Genomic DNA, 16,055 nt, shown 5'->3' on the forward strand with positions numbered 1-16,055 from the left:
CAAAATATTCCTAAGGCCCTGTGTTTTTCAATGGGATAGGTTTAAAGTCAATACAACACATCAGGTATCCACTTCCTGTCAGAAAATGTCTCAGGGTTTTGCCTGCCAAATGAGTTCTGTTATACTCACAGACACCATTCAAACAGTTTTAGAAACTTTAGAGTGTTTTCTATCCATATATAATAAGTATATGCATATTCTAGTTACTGGGTAGGATTAGTAACCAGATTAAATCGGGTACATTTTTTTTATCCAGACGTGCAAATGCTGCCCCCTAGACCCAACAGGTTAAGCACACTCCGCCAACCCTAATGTCCTAGCCATGTCTGAATCCAGGCTTAGGAAGGCCACCAACAATTCTGAAATGTCCATCCCCAACTACAACATTGTCCACCAAGATAGAACTGCCAAAGGGTGTGGAGTTGCAATCTACTGCAGAGATAGCCTGCAGAGTTCTGTCATGCTATCCAGGTCTGTGCCCAAACAGTTCGAGCTTCTTCTTTTAAAAATACACCTTTCCAGAAATAAGTCTCTCACTGTTGCCGCTTGTTATAGACCCCCTCAGCCCGCAGCTGTGCCCTGTGTCACGCCCTGACCAGGTGAACTCGGGTATATTGGGTCAGGGTGTGTCATGTTAGGTATTTTTCATTGGTTTGTGTTTGGTTTACGTTTTAGCCTTGTGTAGGCTCTAGGTGGGTTATTTCTATGTTGTGTTCTGTCGATTCCCAATCAGAGACAGCTGTCGCTAATTGTCTCTGATTGGGATCACATTTAAGTTGCTGTTTTCCCCACGCTGTTTGTGGGGTGTTGTCTCTTTGTTTGAGCACGTAACGTATCTGCATTTTTCTTGATTTTTGTGTACATGTTTAATTCCAGTGTGTTGAATAAACATGTGTTCGCTCCCAGCTGCGTTTTGGTCCGCTTCCTCGTCACCAGGCGACGAACGTTACAGAACACCCCACCGAACCAGGACCAAGCAGCGGGAGGAAAAGGAGCGCGAGAGATGGGCTCGCGAGGGGAAGGAGTTCTGGACCTGGGAGGAGATAATGTCGGGGAAAGGACCCTGGCGGAAGGATTCCCAGGTCGAGGAGGTAAAGCCAGCCGGTAGACGGAGTCGCAGGCGGCGGTCGAGGAGGCCCGGAAAACACCCCCAAGAAATTTTTTGGGGGTGCTAATGGGGTGGTCCGGAAGGGCAGAGGAAGAGCCCAGACCACTGCTCTCGTGGGGGATGACGGCGGAGGAAGAGACGAAGATGATGAGGCAGTTGATAGAGGACCTGCAGAGGGAAGATCTGGAGGAGGAACCATGGTATGCGGAGTTGCGCGCTGTGTCGCCAGTGCGCCCGCACAGCCCGGTGCGTCCGGTGGACATGCCCAGCACATGCCGTGCTAGGATAGGCATCCAGCCAGGACGAGTGGCTAAACCGGCTCCACGCTTCAGGTCACCAGTACGTGTTCACAGTCCTGTCTGGCCCGTCCCTGCTCCCCGCACCAGGCTAGTGGTGCGTGTCCACAGTCCTGCCCGGCCCGTCCCTGCTCCCCGCACCAAGCCATGGTATGCGGAGTTGCGCGCTGTGTCGCCAGTGCGCACGCACAGCCCGGTGCGTCCGGTGGACATGCCCAGCACATGCCGTGCTAGGATGGGCATCCAGCCAGGACGAGTGGCTAAACCGGCTCCACGCTTCAGGTCACCAGTACGTGTTCACAGTCCTGTCTGGCCCGTCCCTGCTCCCCGCACCAGGTTGGTGGTGCGTGTCCCCAGTCCTGTCCGGCCCGTCCCTGCTCCCCGCACCAAGTCAGTGGTGCGTGTCCCCAGTCCTGTCCGGCCCGTCCCTGCTCCCCGCACCAGGTTAGTGGTGCGTGTCCCCAGTCCTGTGCGGCCCGTCCCTGCTCCCCGCACCAGGTTAGTGGTGCGTGTCCCCAGTCCTGTCCGGCCCGTCCCTGCTCCCCGCACCAAGTCAGTGGTGCGTGTCCCCAGTCCTGTCCGGCCCGTCCCTGCTCCCCGCACCAAGTCAGTGGTGCGTGTCCCCAGTCCTGTCCGGCCCGTTCCTGCTCCCCGCACCAGGTTAGTGGTGCGTGTCCCCAGTCCTGTCCGGCCCGTCCCTGCTCCCCGCACCAGGTTAGTGGTGCGTGTCCCCAGTCCTGTCCGGCCCGTCCCTGTTCCCCGCACCAGGTTGGTGGTGCGTGTCCCCAGTCCGGCCCGGCCCGTTCCTGCTCCCCGCACCAAGTCAGTGGTGCGTGTCCCCAGTCCTGTCCGGCCCGTCCCTGCTCCCCGCATCAAGTCAGTGGTGCGTGTCCCCAGTCCTGTCCGGCCCGTCCCTGCTCCCCGCACCAAGTCAGTGGTGCGTGTCCCCAGTCCTGTCCGGCCCGTCCCTGCTCCCCGCACCAGGTTAGTGGTGCGTGTCCCCAATCCTGTTCCGGTCGACGGCTCCGCTCCGGAGCCTGAGCATGCCGCTCCACAGTGGTCCAGTCCGGGCCAGAGGGGTAGGGTTAAGGTGAAGGCGGGGGGGAGAGAACACGCCCGGGGCCAGAGCCTCCACCGAGGGTGAGGCGCCCACCCGGGTCCCCCCCCTAATAGACTTAAGTTTGGTGCGCCGGGAGTACGCACCGTTGGGGGGGGGGTTCTGTCACGCCCTGACCAGGTGAACTCTGGTATATTGGGTCAGGGTGTGTCATGTTAGGTATTTTTCATTGGTTTGTGTTTGGTTTACGTTTTAGCCTTGTGTAGGCTCTAGGTGGGTTATTTCTATGTTGGGTTCTGTCGATTCCCAATCAGAGACAGCTGTCGCTAATTGTCTCTGATTGGGATCACATTTAAGTTGCTGTTTTCCCCACGCTGTTTGTGGGGTGTTGTCTCTTTGTTTGAGCACGTAACGTATCTGCATTTTTCTTGATTTTTGTGTACATGTTTAATTCCAGTGTGTTGAATAAACATGTGTTCGCTCCCAGCTGCGTTTTGGTCCGCTTCCTCGTCACCAGGCGACGAACGTTACACCCTGGACATCATATGTGAATTATCCCCCATCTATCTTCAGAGTTTGTAGAGTTAGGTGACCTAATCTGGGATATGCTTAACACCCCGGCCATCCTACAATCTAAGCTAGATCCCCTCAATCTCACCCAAATTGTCATGGAACCCACCAGGTACAACACTAAATCCGTAAACACGGGCACCCTCACAGATATCATCCTGACCAACCTGCCCTCTAATTACACCTCTGCTGTCTTCAACCAGGATCTCAGCAACCACTGCCTCATTGCCTGCGTCTGTAATGGGTCTGCGGTCAAACAACCACCCCTCATCACTGTCAAATGCTCCCTAAAACACCTAAGCGAGCAGGCCTTTCTAATCGAATGCCCACTGCAATGAGGCTAGGAAACACAGTCACCACCGATAAATCTACAATAATCGAGAATTTCAAGAAGCATTTTTCTATGGCTGGCCATGCTTTCCACCTGGCTACCCCTACCCCGGTCAACAGATCTGCATCCCCCACAGCAACTTGGCCAAGCCTCCCCCATTTCTCCTTCACACAAATCCAGATAGCTGATGTTCTGAAAGAGCTGCAAAATCTGGACCCCTACCAATCAGCTGGGCTAGACAATCTGGACCCTTTCTTTCTTAAATTATCCACCGCAATTGTTGCAACCACTATTTCTAGCATGTTCAACCTCTCTTTTGTATCGTCTGAGATCCCAAAAGATTGGAAAGCTGCTGCGGTCATCCCCCTCTTCAAAGGGGGAGACACTCTAGACGCAAACTGTTACAGACCTATACAGACCTAGAATATGTGGACAACTACAAATACCTAGGTGGCTGGCTAGACTGTAAACTCTCTTTCCAGACAGACATTAAGCATCTCCAACCCAAAATTAAATCTAGAATCGGCTTCCTATTTCACAACAACGCATCTTCACTCATGCTGCCAAACATACCCTCGTGAAAACTGACTATCCTACCGATCCTCGACTTCGGCGATGTCATTTACAAAATAGCCTCCAACACTCTACTCAGCAAATTGGATGTAGTCTATCACAGTGCCATTTGTTTTGTCACCAAAGCCCCATATACTACCCACCACTGCGACCTGTATGATCTCATTGGCTGGCCCTCGCTTCATATTCGTCGCCAAACCCACTGGCTCCAGGTCATCTATAAGACTTTGCTAGGTAAAGCCCCTGTCTTATCTCAGCTCACTGGTCACCATAGCAGCACCCACCCGTAGCAAGCACTCCAGCAGGTATATTTCACTGGTCATCCTCAATGCCAACTCCTCGTTTCGCCGCCTCTCCTTCCAGTTCTCTGCTGTCAATGACTGGAACGAATTGCAAAAATCACTGATGCTGGAGCCTTATATCCCCCTCACTAACTTTAAGCATCAGCTGTCAGAGCAGCTTACCGATCATTGCACCTGTACACAGTCCATCTGTAAATAGTCCACCCAACTACCTCATCCCCATATTGTTATGTATTCTTTGCTCCTTTGCACCCTAGTATCTCTACTTGCACATTCATCTTCTGCACATCTATCACGCCAGTGTTTAATTGCTAAATTGTAATTATTTCGCCACTATGGCCTATTTATTGCCTTACCTCCCTAATCTTACTACATTTGCACACACTGTATATTGACTTTTCTATTGTGTTATTGACTGTACGTTTGTTTATCCCACGTGTAACTCTGTTGTTTGGGTTGCACTGCTTTGCTTTATCTTGGCCAGGTCGCAGTTGTAAATGAGAACTTGTTCTCAACTGGCCAACCTGGTCAAATAAAGGTGAAATAAAAAATAAATAAAAAAATTTGCTCCTACCTATCTTTCCGATTTTGTCTTGCCGTACATAATTTCTAAGCAAACAGTTGGAGGCAGATCTTTCTCCTATAGAGCTCCATTTTTATGGAATGGTCTGGCTATCCATGTGAGAGACGCAGACTCGCTCTCGACCTTTAAGTCTTTATTGAAGACTCATCTCTTCAGTAGGTCCTATGATTCAGTGTAGTCTGGCCCAGGGGTGTGAAAGTGAACGGAAAGACACTGGAGCGAGGAACCGCCCTTGCTGTCTCTGCCTGGCCGGTTCCCCTCTCTCCACTGGGATTCTCTGCCTCTAATCCTATTACGGGGGCTGAGTCACCGGCTTACTGGTGCTCTTCTATGCCATCCCTAGGAGGGGTGTGTCACTTGAGTGGGTTGAGTCACTGATGTGATCTTCCTGTCCGGGTTGGGGCCCCCCTCGGGTTCACACGTGGGAGATCTTCGTGGGCTATACTCGCGCTTGTCTCAGTGTAGTAGGTTGGTGGGGCCTGTGCTTTGGCAAAGTGGGTGGGGTTTTATCCTGCCTGTTTGGCCCTGTCCGGGGGTATTGTCGGACAGGGCCACAGTGTCTCCCGACCCCTCCTGTCTCAGCCTCCAGTATTTATGCTGCAATAGTTTATGTGTCGGGGAGCTAGGGTCAGTCTGTTATATCAGGAGTATTTCTCCTGTCTTATCCAGTGTCCTGTGTGAATTTAAGTATGCTCCCTCTAATTCTCTCTCTCTCTATTTCTCTCTTTCTCTCTCTCTTTCTATCGGAGGACCTGAGTCCTAGGACCATGCCTCAGGACTACCTGGCCTGATGACTCCTTGCTGTCCCCAGTCCACCTGGTCATGCTGCTGCTCCAGTTTCAACTGTTCTGCCTGCGGCTATGGAACCTGTTCCCTGGATGTGCTACCTTGTCCCGGACCTGCTCTCTCTACCGCACCTGCTGTCTCTAACTGAATGATCGGCTATGAAAAGCCAACTGACATTTACTCCTGAGATGCTGACCTGTTGCACCCTCTACAACCACTGTGATTATTATTATCTGACCATGGTGGTCATCTATGAACGTTTGAACATCTTGGCCATGTTCTTTTATAATCTCCACCCGGCACAGCCAGAAGAGGACTGGCCACCCCTCAGAGCCTGCTTCCTCTCTAGGCTTCTTCCTAGGTTCCGGCCTTTCTAGGGAGTTTTTCCTAGCCACTGTGCTTCTACATCTGCATTGCTGGCTATTTGGGGTTTTAGGCTGGGTTTCTGTACATCACTTTATAAATACATTTGATTGAAGGTAGACGGGGGAAGGGTGCAGTCATATTTTTCATGTCAGATAAAATGTTTAGAGTATAGGACCACACCAAATGTTGATCTGCCGTTGTCAGCTGTTTGTTCGGCGCAACTGTGTTTTAGAGACCATGGACGTCTAACTGACCAAAAAAAAATCACTATTCTACATGTCAAATTGTTTTGCACTCGGTTCACAAATTACAGCCGGTACTCTGATCATATCAGCAAATGCTATTGGTGGGTTCCTGCCTTAAGAATGTGTTAAATGCAACAGTAAGGTTGTTGTACTTCCTGGGTAAGTGATCTCATAGAGAATGGATATAACGGCTTAGTGGTTAAGCAGGTATATTCCTGGTATAGTAGAGGTAAATAGACTTCCTGGGGTAAGAGTTAAATAGACTTCCTGGGTAAGAGGTAAATAGACTTACTGGGGTTGGGGGGGAAGAGGGTGCAGCTCTTGCAGTGAATGATTTCCTTGACAATGGGCAGATCAAAGGGGAGGAGGGGTGGGGGCACCATGCCGAGCCCGGGCATCATGGGGTTCATGGGAGCGATGCCTGTCATCATGCCAAGGCCCTGGTCGAAATCTAGATGAAAGCACACAACAACACACACATATAAAAACAACATTTCCACTCACACCAGTTCAGCACATGTTGCCATTTTCATGTTTCATTTGACATTGTGTGTTTCTCCATGAACACTTTGCTGAGGTTTCTGTCAACAATGGTGACACACAACCAGTCTTTAAATAACTGAATACATGCTCTGATGAATGGACAATGGCAAAAGAGGGGATGGCTACCGTTTTACTGGCTCCTAACCAACTTTGCTATGTTGTTTGTTTTTTCACATTTTTTGTAACTTATTTAGTACATAATGTTGCTGCTACCGTCTCTTATTACTGAAAAGAGCTTCTGTACATCAGAACAGTGATTACTCACCTCGAACATGACAAAGATTTTTTCTTTAATGAGTCTGAAGCAAAGGATATACTGCTTCCCGGAGACCAGGCCCCCATCCCTGTCATTCGTTTGAAATAAAGACGGAAAGATAGGGGGCGGATGTCAGGGTGCCTTGTGAGAATTCGTTGGCGAGTGAGTAAACCACCACTACCCTCTGTATTATTGGCCAACGTGCAATCATTGGAAAACAAACTGGACAATCTGGTCCACGATTAATATCCTACCAACGGGACATTAACCTGTTAGGGCTAGGGGGCAGTATTGACACGGCTGGATAAAAAACGTACCCGATTTAATCTGGTTACTACTCCTGCCCAGTAACTAGAATATGCATATAATTATTGGCTTTGGATAGAAAACACTCCAAAGTTTCTAAAACTGTTTGAATAGTGTCTGTGAGTATAACAGAACTCAAATGGCAGGTCAAAACCTGAGAGATTCCTTTACAGGAAGTGGCCTGTCTGACCATTTATTGTCTTTCTTTGACATCTCATTCCATTACAAAGGATCTCTGCGGTAACGTGACACTTCCCACGGCTCCAATAGGCTCTCAGAGCCCGGGAAAAACCTGAATGTTGTCATTCCAGCCCCAGGCTGAAACACATTATCGCCTTTCTCAAGTGGCCGATCAAGGGACTGTGGGATTAGGCGCGTGCACTGGCCGCCCCCGTCTTTGTGTTTTTTCCTCTGTTTACCGAAAAGGAGATTCCCGGTCGGAATATTATCGCTTTTTTACGAGATAAATTGCATAAAAATTGATTTTAAACAGCGGTTGACATGGTCCGAAGTACGGTAATGGAATATTTAGAATTTTTTTGTCACGAATTGCGCCATGCGCGCGACCCTGATTTACCATTTCGGATAGTTTCTGGAACGCACGAACAAAACGCCGCTATTTGGATATTACGATGGATTATTTGGGACCAAACCAACATTTGTTTTTGAAGTAGAAGTCCTGGGAGTGCATTCTGACGAAGACAACAAAGGTAATAACATTTTTGTTATAGTAAATCTGATTTTGGTGAAGGCTAAACTTGCCGGGTGTCTAAATAGCTAGCCCGTGATGGCTGGGCTATGTACTTAGAATATTGCAAAATGTGCTTTCACCAAAAAGCTATTTTAAAATCGGACATATCGAGTGCATAGAGGAGTTCTGTATCTATAATTCTTAAAATAATTGTTATGCTTTTTGTGAACGTTTATCATGAGTAATTTAGTAAATTGTTAGTAAATTCCCCGGAAGTTTGCGGGGGGTATGCTAGTTCTGAACGTCACATGCTAATGTAAAAAGCTGTTTTTTATATAAATATGAACTTGATTGAACAAAACATGCATGTATTGTATAACATAATGTCCTAGGTGTGTCATCTGATGAAGATCATCAAAGGTTAGTGCTGCATTTAGCTGTCTTCTGGGTTTTTGTGACATTATATGCTAGCTTGAAAAATGGGTGTCTGATTATTTCTGGCTTGGTACTCTGCTGACATAATCTAATGTTTTGCTTTCGCTGTAAAGCCTTTTTGAAATCGGACACTGTGGTTAGATAAAGGAGAGTCTTGTCTTTAAAATGCTGTGAAATAGTCATATGTTTGAAAAGTTGAAGTTTTTGTATTTTTGAGGAATTTGTAATTCGCCCCACGCCTATCATTGGATATTGGAGCAGGTGTTCCGCTAGCAGAAACGTCTAGATGTAAGAGGTTAACGAGAGTCTTGTCTTTAAATAGCTGTAAAATAGTCATATGTTTGAGAAATTGAAGTAATAGGATTTTTAAGGTATTTGAAAATCGCGCCACTGGATTACACTGGCTGTTACGTAGGTGGGACGATTACGTCCCGCCTAGCCCATAGAGGTTAAAAACTGTAATATCTTATGTTTCACCGACACTTGGCTGAATGACGACACGGATTATATAGAGCTGGCTGGCTTCTCCGTTTTTTGGCAGGACAGAGAGCTACGTTATTTGTCAAAAACTGCTGGTGCGCGATGTCTAATATTAACCTGTTAGGGCTAGGGGGCAGTATTTGCACGGCTGGATAAAAAAATTTACCCGATTTAATCTGGTTACTAATCCTACCCAGTAACTAGAATATGCATATACTTATTATATATGGATAGAAAACACTCTAAAGTTTCTAAAACTGTTTGAATGGTGTCTGTGAGTATAACAGAACTCATTTGGCAGGCAAAACCCTGAGACATTTTCTGACAGGAAGTGGATACCTGATGTGTTGTATTACCTTTAAACCTATGCCATTGAAAAACACAGGGGCTGAGGAATATTTTGGCACTTCCTATTGCTTCCACTAGATGTCACCAGCCTTTACAAAGTGTTTTGAGTCTTCTGGAGGGAGATCTGACCGAACAAGAGCCATGGAACGATGATGGCCCATTAGACACCTGGCGCGAGTTCATGTTGGGTACCCTCGTTCCAATAGGTTATAAAAGAGAATGCATTCGTCCACCTTGAATATTATTCATGTTCTGGTTAAAAAGGCCCTAATGATTTATGCTATACAACGTTTGACATGTTTGAACGAACGTAAATATATTTTTTCCCCTCGTTCATGAAGTGAAGTCCGGCGGGCTTAGATCATGTGCTAACAAGACGGAGATTTTTGGACATAAATGATGAGCTTTTTTGAACAAAACTACATTCGTTATGGACCTGTGATACCTGGAAGTGACATCTGATGAAGAGAATCAAAGGTAATGGATTATTTACATAGTATTTTCGATTTTAGATCTCCCCAACATGACGGCTAGTCTGTATCGCAATGCGTATTTTTCTGGGCGCAGTGCTCAGATTATTGCAAAGTGTGATTTCCCAGTAAGGTTATTTTTAAATCTGGCAAGTTGATTGCGTTCAAGAGATGTAAATCTATAATTCTTTAAATGACAATATAATATTTTACCAATGTTTTCTAATTTGACGCTGACTTGACTGCCGGTTATTGGAGGGAAACGATTTCCTCAACATCAATGCCATAGTAAAACGCTGTTTTTGGATATAAATATGAACTTGATAGAACTAAAAATGCATGCATTGTCTAACATAATGTCCTAGGAGTGTAATCTGATGGAGATTGTAAAAGGTTAGTGCATCATTTTAGCTGGTTTTATGGTTTTGGTGACCCTGTCTTTGAATTGACAAAACATTACACACAACTCTTGTAAATGTACTGTCCTAACATACTCTAAATTTATGCTTTCGCCGTAAAACCTTTTTGAAATCGTAAAACGTGGTTAGATTAAGGAGATGTTTATCTTTCAAAGGGTGTAAAATAGTTGTATGTTTGAAAAATTTGAATTTTGACATTTATTTGGATTCAAATTTGCCGCTCTTGAAATGCACCTGCTGTTGATGGAGTGCACCACGGGTGGGACGCTTGCGTCCCACCTAGCCCATAGAGGTTAAAGAAGTCACAAGGTATTCCTCGCCTGAGGTAGAATACCTCATGATAAACTGTAGACCACACTATCTACCAAGAGAGGTCACATCTATATTATTCGTAGCCGTCTATTTACCACCACAAACCGATGCTGGCACTAAGACCGCACTCAATGAGCTGTATAAGGCCATAAGCAAACAAGAAAATTCTCATCCAGAAGCGGCGCTCCTAATGGCCGGGGACTTTAATGCAGGGAAACTTAAATCTGCTTTACCTAATTTCTACCAGCATGTCACATGTGCAACCAAAAATGGAAAAATGAGCCAGAAATTTTGTTTTTATAGGTGGCTCCCATATTGGCTGTTGTGTTTCCAAGCGTGTGGAAGAGAGCGCGTTCTTTGGTATTTTTCTCTGGTAAAGACAATAACGATTCTCCGTCTTAAATTTTATCGTTTATTTACGTATTAGGGTACCTAAGGTTTGATTATAAACGTTGTTTGACTTGTTTGGAAAAGTTTATTAGTAACGTTTGGGATTCATTTTGTATGCATTTTGATGGAGGGAAACTGGGTGGATTATTGACTGAAGTGCGCCAGCTAAACTGAGTTTTTTATGGATATAAAGAAGTACATTATCGAACAAAAGGACCATTTGTGATGTATCTGGGACCTTTTGGAGTGCCAACAGAAGAAGATCATCAAAGGTAAGGCATTTATTATATCGCTATTTCTGACTTTCGTGGCGCACCTGCCTGGTTGAAATATGTTTTTCATGCTTTTGTATGCGGGGCGCTGTCCTCAGATAATCACATGGTGTACTTTCGCCATAAAGCCTTTTTGAAATCTGACACAGCGGCTGGATTAACAAGAAGTTAAGCTTTATTTTGATGTATTACACTTGTGATTTTATGAAAGTTAAATATTTAAATTGAATGTCTGTAGTTTGAATTTCGAGGCACCCTGACATTTTCACCGGATGTTGGCCAGGATGGGACCCGCTTCCACTGTCCCAGCAAAGTGGTGCTGCCCATAAGAAGTTTCAATAAGTGCATTGACGATGTCGTCCCCACAGTGACCGTACGTACATTTCCCAACCAGAACCCATGGATTACAGGCAACATCCGCATCGAGCTAAAGGCTAGAGTTTCCGTTTTCAAGGAGCGGAACACTAATCCGGACACTTATAAGACATCCTGCTATGCCCTCAGACAAACCATCAAACAGGCAAAGTGTCAATACAGGACTAAGATTGAATCGTACTACACCGGCTCTGACGCTCGTCAGATATGGCAGAGCTTGAAATCTATTACGGACTACAAAGGGAAAGCCAGCCAGGACCTGCGCAGTGACGCGAGCCTGCCAGACAACCTAAATGTCTTTTATGCTCACTTTGAGGCAAGAAACACTGAAGCATGCATGAGAGCACCAGCTGTTCCGGACAACTGTGTGATCACGCTCTCAGGTGGTAAGGTGGTAAGGGTAGGCAACAACACATCTGCCACGCTGATCCTCAACACTGGGGCCCCTCAGGGGTGCGTGCTTAGTCCCCTCCTGTACTCCCTGTTTACCCACGACTGCGTGTCCAAGCACGACTCCAACACCATCATTAAGTTTGCTGATGACACAACAGTGGTAGGCCTGATCACCGTCAACGATGAGACAGCCTATAGGGAGATCAGAGACCTTGCAGTGCGGTGCCAGGACAATAACCTCTTTCTCAATGTGAGCAAGACAAAGGAGCTGATTGTGGACTATAGGAAAAGGAGGGCCGGAGAGGCCCCTATTAACATTGATGGGACTGAAGTGGAGCGGGTCGAGAAATTCAAGTTCCTTGGTGGTTCCGAGTGGCTCAGTTGGTAGAGCATGGTGTTTGCAACGCCAGGGTTGTGGGTTCGATTCCCATGGGGGACCAGTATGGAGAAAAATTTTATGAAATGTAGGTTCGATTCCCATGGGGGACCAGTACGGGGGAAAAAAATTATGAAATGTATGCATTCACTACTGTAAGTCGCTCTAGATAAGAGCATCTGCTAAAAGACTAAAATGTAAAAATGTAAAAAGAAAATGTGTCAACATCACCAACAAACTATCGTGGTCCAAGACAGTTGTGAAGAGGGCACGACAACACCTTTTCCCCCTCGGGAGACTGAAAAGATTTGAAATGGGTCCCCAGAACCTCAAAAAGATCTACAGCTGCACCATCGAGAGCATCCTGACCGGTTGCATTACCGCCTGGTATGGCAACTGCTCAGCATCTGACCATAAGGCACTACAGAGGGTAGTGCGTACGGCCCAGTATATCCCTGGGGCCAAGCTTCCTAACATCCAGGACCTATATACTAGGCAGTGTCAGAGGAAGGCCCAAAAAATTGTCAAAGACTCCAGTCACCCAAGTCATAGACTGTTCTCTCTACCTGTTCAGCGCATGTGACAAATAACATTTGATTTGATTTGAAAGGAACAAACAAACATCCTACATGTTTAAAGTGGAGCTTCATAAGCTTCTACTGACTCTCCTCTCTGCTACTGATTGGCTGACCTTTGATCTTCCTGGCTGTAGTCAGAGAGAGAGAGAGAGAGAGAGAGAGAGAGAGAGAGAGAGAGAGAGAGAGAGAGAGAGAGAGAGAGAGAGAGAGAGAGAGAGGACCAGGAAACACAGGAGATTTCACAGGTTTTGATGTAGACTACAGCTGGGTGCACTCACACACACATGCGTCTGCCCACCTACCTGCCTGTTAATGACCTCATTTCTGGTATTCATGTCGAAAGTGATAAGAGGGACCCTGTTGCCTGGGTGATGATGACTCCTGCCCAGCGAGGCGGAGGAGAGGTGAAATGATGGCAGGAGGAGAGATAGAGGAGGGAGGGAGGTATAGCGGACACAGTGTCTACTGAATGTACTGAATGCCAGTCTAAGTGGCAGCTCTGGTCTCAGTGCTGGGTGAGAGGCCCACCACAGAGCTCTCTGGTGGGCCTCAGACAGGGTCATAGTAGGATTCAGCTCTGGTCTCAGGGCTGGGTCGAGGCCCACCACAGAGCTCTCTGATGGGCCTCAGACAGGATAATAGTGGGGTTCAGCTCTGGTCTCAGGACTGGGTGAGAGACCCACCATGGAGCTCTCTGATGGGCCTCAGACAGGGTAATAGTGTGGTTCAGCTCAGGTCTCAGGGCTGGGTGAGAGGCACACCACAGAGCTCTCTGGTGGGCCTCAGATAGGGTAATAGTGGGGTTCAGCTCTTGTCTCAGGGCTGGGTGAGAGGCCCACTAGGGAGCTCTTTGGTGGGCATCAGACAGGGTAATAGTGGGGTTCAGCCCTGGGTTGGGAAGAGAGGCCCACGGCAGAGCTCTGGTTGGAGAGAGAGGCCCACGGCAGAGCTCTGTCATTGGCCCCTATGCGGCAGATGAGCTGATTCATAACTGCCACTACCCTGAACTGAGGAAATGAGCACACTGCTGATGAATTATGTAAAACACTCCTGGCTGCCACACACATTATGAGCACAGAGAATAATTTTCACTCTTGGTAAATAAAAGATTTCTGCACCATATTTATTCATGAACATGACAGACGATAGGAGCCAAACCAGGCTCCGGGTGCACATCAAGAAAAGAAGATCTGGTTTGATCAAGACCAGCCTGTTTCCACTTCACTGCTGAATTTATCTTTCTCCTTCCAGTCTATGTGTGTTTGTGTGTGTGTGTGTGTGTGTGTGTGTGTGTGTGTGTCTGTGTGTGTGTGTGTCTGTATGTGTGTGTGTCTGTGTGTGTGTGTGTCTGTGTGTGTATGTGTGTGTGTGTGTGTGTGTGTGTGTGTGCACACGTTTCCATTCAGAGCCAGTGGGCATAGGAGGTGTGAAGTCGAGCGATGCATGATAACAGAGATTATTTACACTCTGTTTCTTCTCAGGGATTTTAAGATAAACACACATCATCTTCAGTGTGAAACAGGCCTCTTCCAGACAGAGGTAAAACTGTCTAGAGACAGAGACAGAGCAGGAGACTCCTGAACAGAAACATCAGTGGAGAACTGTCTTCTCTCCAGCCACACAAGGTCTCTCAGTCCCCCTATCTCTCCCTCTTCCCTCTCCCACTGGCTCCATCTCTTTCTCTCCCTCTTCATCTCTCTCTCTCTCTCTCTTTCTCCAGTCACATGATAGATCGTCACACAGCCTCTGCCTGCAGTCCCAGAGATATGAAGAGTCACCCAAACACACAGACACACCCACCCCACGCACGGATGCACAAACACACGCAAGCATGCGATACACACACACACTCAGAGAAGCGCGCACGGACGCACACACACACACACACACACACACACACACACACACACACACACACACACACACATCCAACAGCCCTGTATCTCCATGTTAACCAATCAGCTTCCCAGAGGTTTGTTGAAGGTAATTACATTTCATGCTGCCTATCAATAAAATGTCCAGCCAGGAATAAAACATTTGGCATTTCACTGTAGATACCTCCTGGCTGTCACCACATCACATCCATCCTCCCTCTCTTTCCTCCTCTCCTCTTCCCTTCCTCCCCTCCCTCTGTTTTCCAGGGTAAACGTCCCCCCAGCAGAGTGGGTGCTAGGTGGAAAGAGGGCTGGGTGGAGGACGGGGTGGGAGGGCTGGGGGGAGGGAGGGCTGGGTAGAGGGAGGGAGGGATAGGTAAAGGGAGGGTGGGAGGGCTAGGAGGAGGGAGGGCTGCGTAAAGGGGAGTGTGGGAGGGCTGGGTAGAGGGAGGGTGGGATGTGCCCTTGAGCAAGGCACTTAACCTTAGTTGCTAAAGTAAGTAGCTCTGGATAAGAGCGTCTAATAAATTACTAAAATGTAAGCATAATTACAAATTATTTGTATACTGCAAATTGACTGCAAGAAGCCCAGATTGACTAAAATCAAAACTTGCTCACATTTGTATACGATCACGTGTCTCTCTATTAAGTGTGGGAATACTTGGGAACAGATTTCATAAATTAAAATCACTTGGAGCTGATATCCTGTTGTTTTTACAGTCTATTACACTGTGTGCACAATTATTAGGCAAATTGCATTCCTCAGGATTAATTTTGTTGTTGAACAAACACAATGCTCTCAGTCAATCCAAAATGTTATTGAACCTCAAACCTGAATGTTTAACAAAGGAAAAGTGAGTTTTGTCTTTCTCAGGGGAATATATGTGTGCACAATTATTAGGCAACTCATAGTGTGCAGAATTATTAGGCAACCAAATTACAAAAATGATTTCTCCCAACTCACTTGTTTACTAAATTTTTTTTGAGTAAGTGTAACAGATAAGTAACACAAAATGACAATTAAATAACATTTTCGGCCTTTCAAAAATATTCAGTGACCAATATAGCCACCCTTCTTTTCAATAACTGCCATGAGCCTTCCATCCACGGAGTCTGTCAGTTTCTTGATCTGTTCACGATCAACTTTCGCTGAAACGGCATCCACAGCCTCCCAAATGCTGTTCAAAGAGATGTATTGTCTTCCCTCACTGTAAATCTCATGTTTGAGAAGGGCCCAAGTCTGGTGAGGAAGGGGGCCAGGTCATTATTCGGGCATCTTTGAGGCCCTGGCTGGCTAGCCAAGCAGTATAGTACTTGGAT

The 16,055-nt window shown here is 46.9% G+C and overlaps 1 protein-coding gene across 1 annotated transcript in view; it reads right to left on the minus strand.

Annotated features, from left to right (window-relative positions):
• LOC106604464 (ecto-NOX disulfide-thiol exchanger 2-like) overlaps nucleotides 1-16,055 on the minus strand; it is a 225,390-nt gene that overhangs the window by 156,683 nt on the left and 52,652 nt on the right. The window contains exon 3 of the mRNA XM_014199103.2: nucleotides 6,510-6,668. Coding sequence (XP_014054578.2) covers nucleotides 6,510-6,668 — 159 coding nt within the window. The remainder of the gene's footprint in view (nucleotides 1-6,509; nucleotides 6,669-16,055) is intronic.

Source organism: Salmo salar, chromosome ssa05, assembly GCF_905237065.1.
Source record: "Salmo salar chromosome ssa05, Ssal_v3.1, whole genome shotgun sequence".
Lineage (NCBI taxonomy): Eukaryota > Metazoa > Chordata > Actinopteri > Salmoniformes > Salmonidae > Salmo > Salmo salar.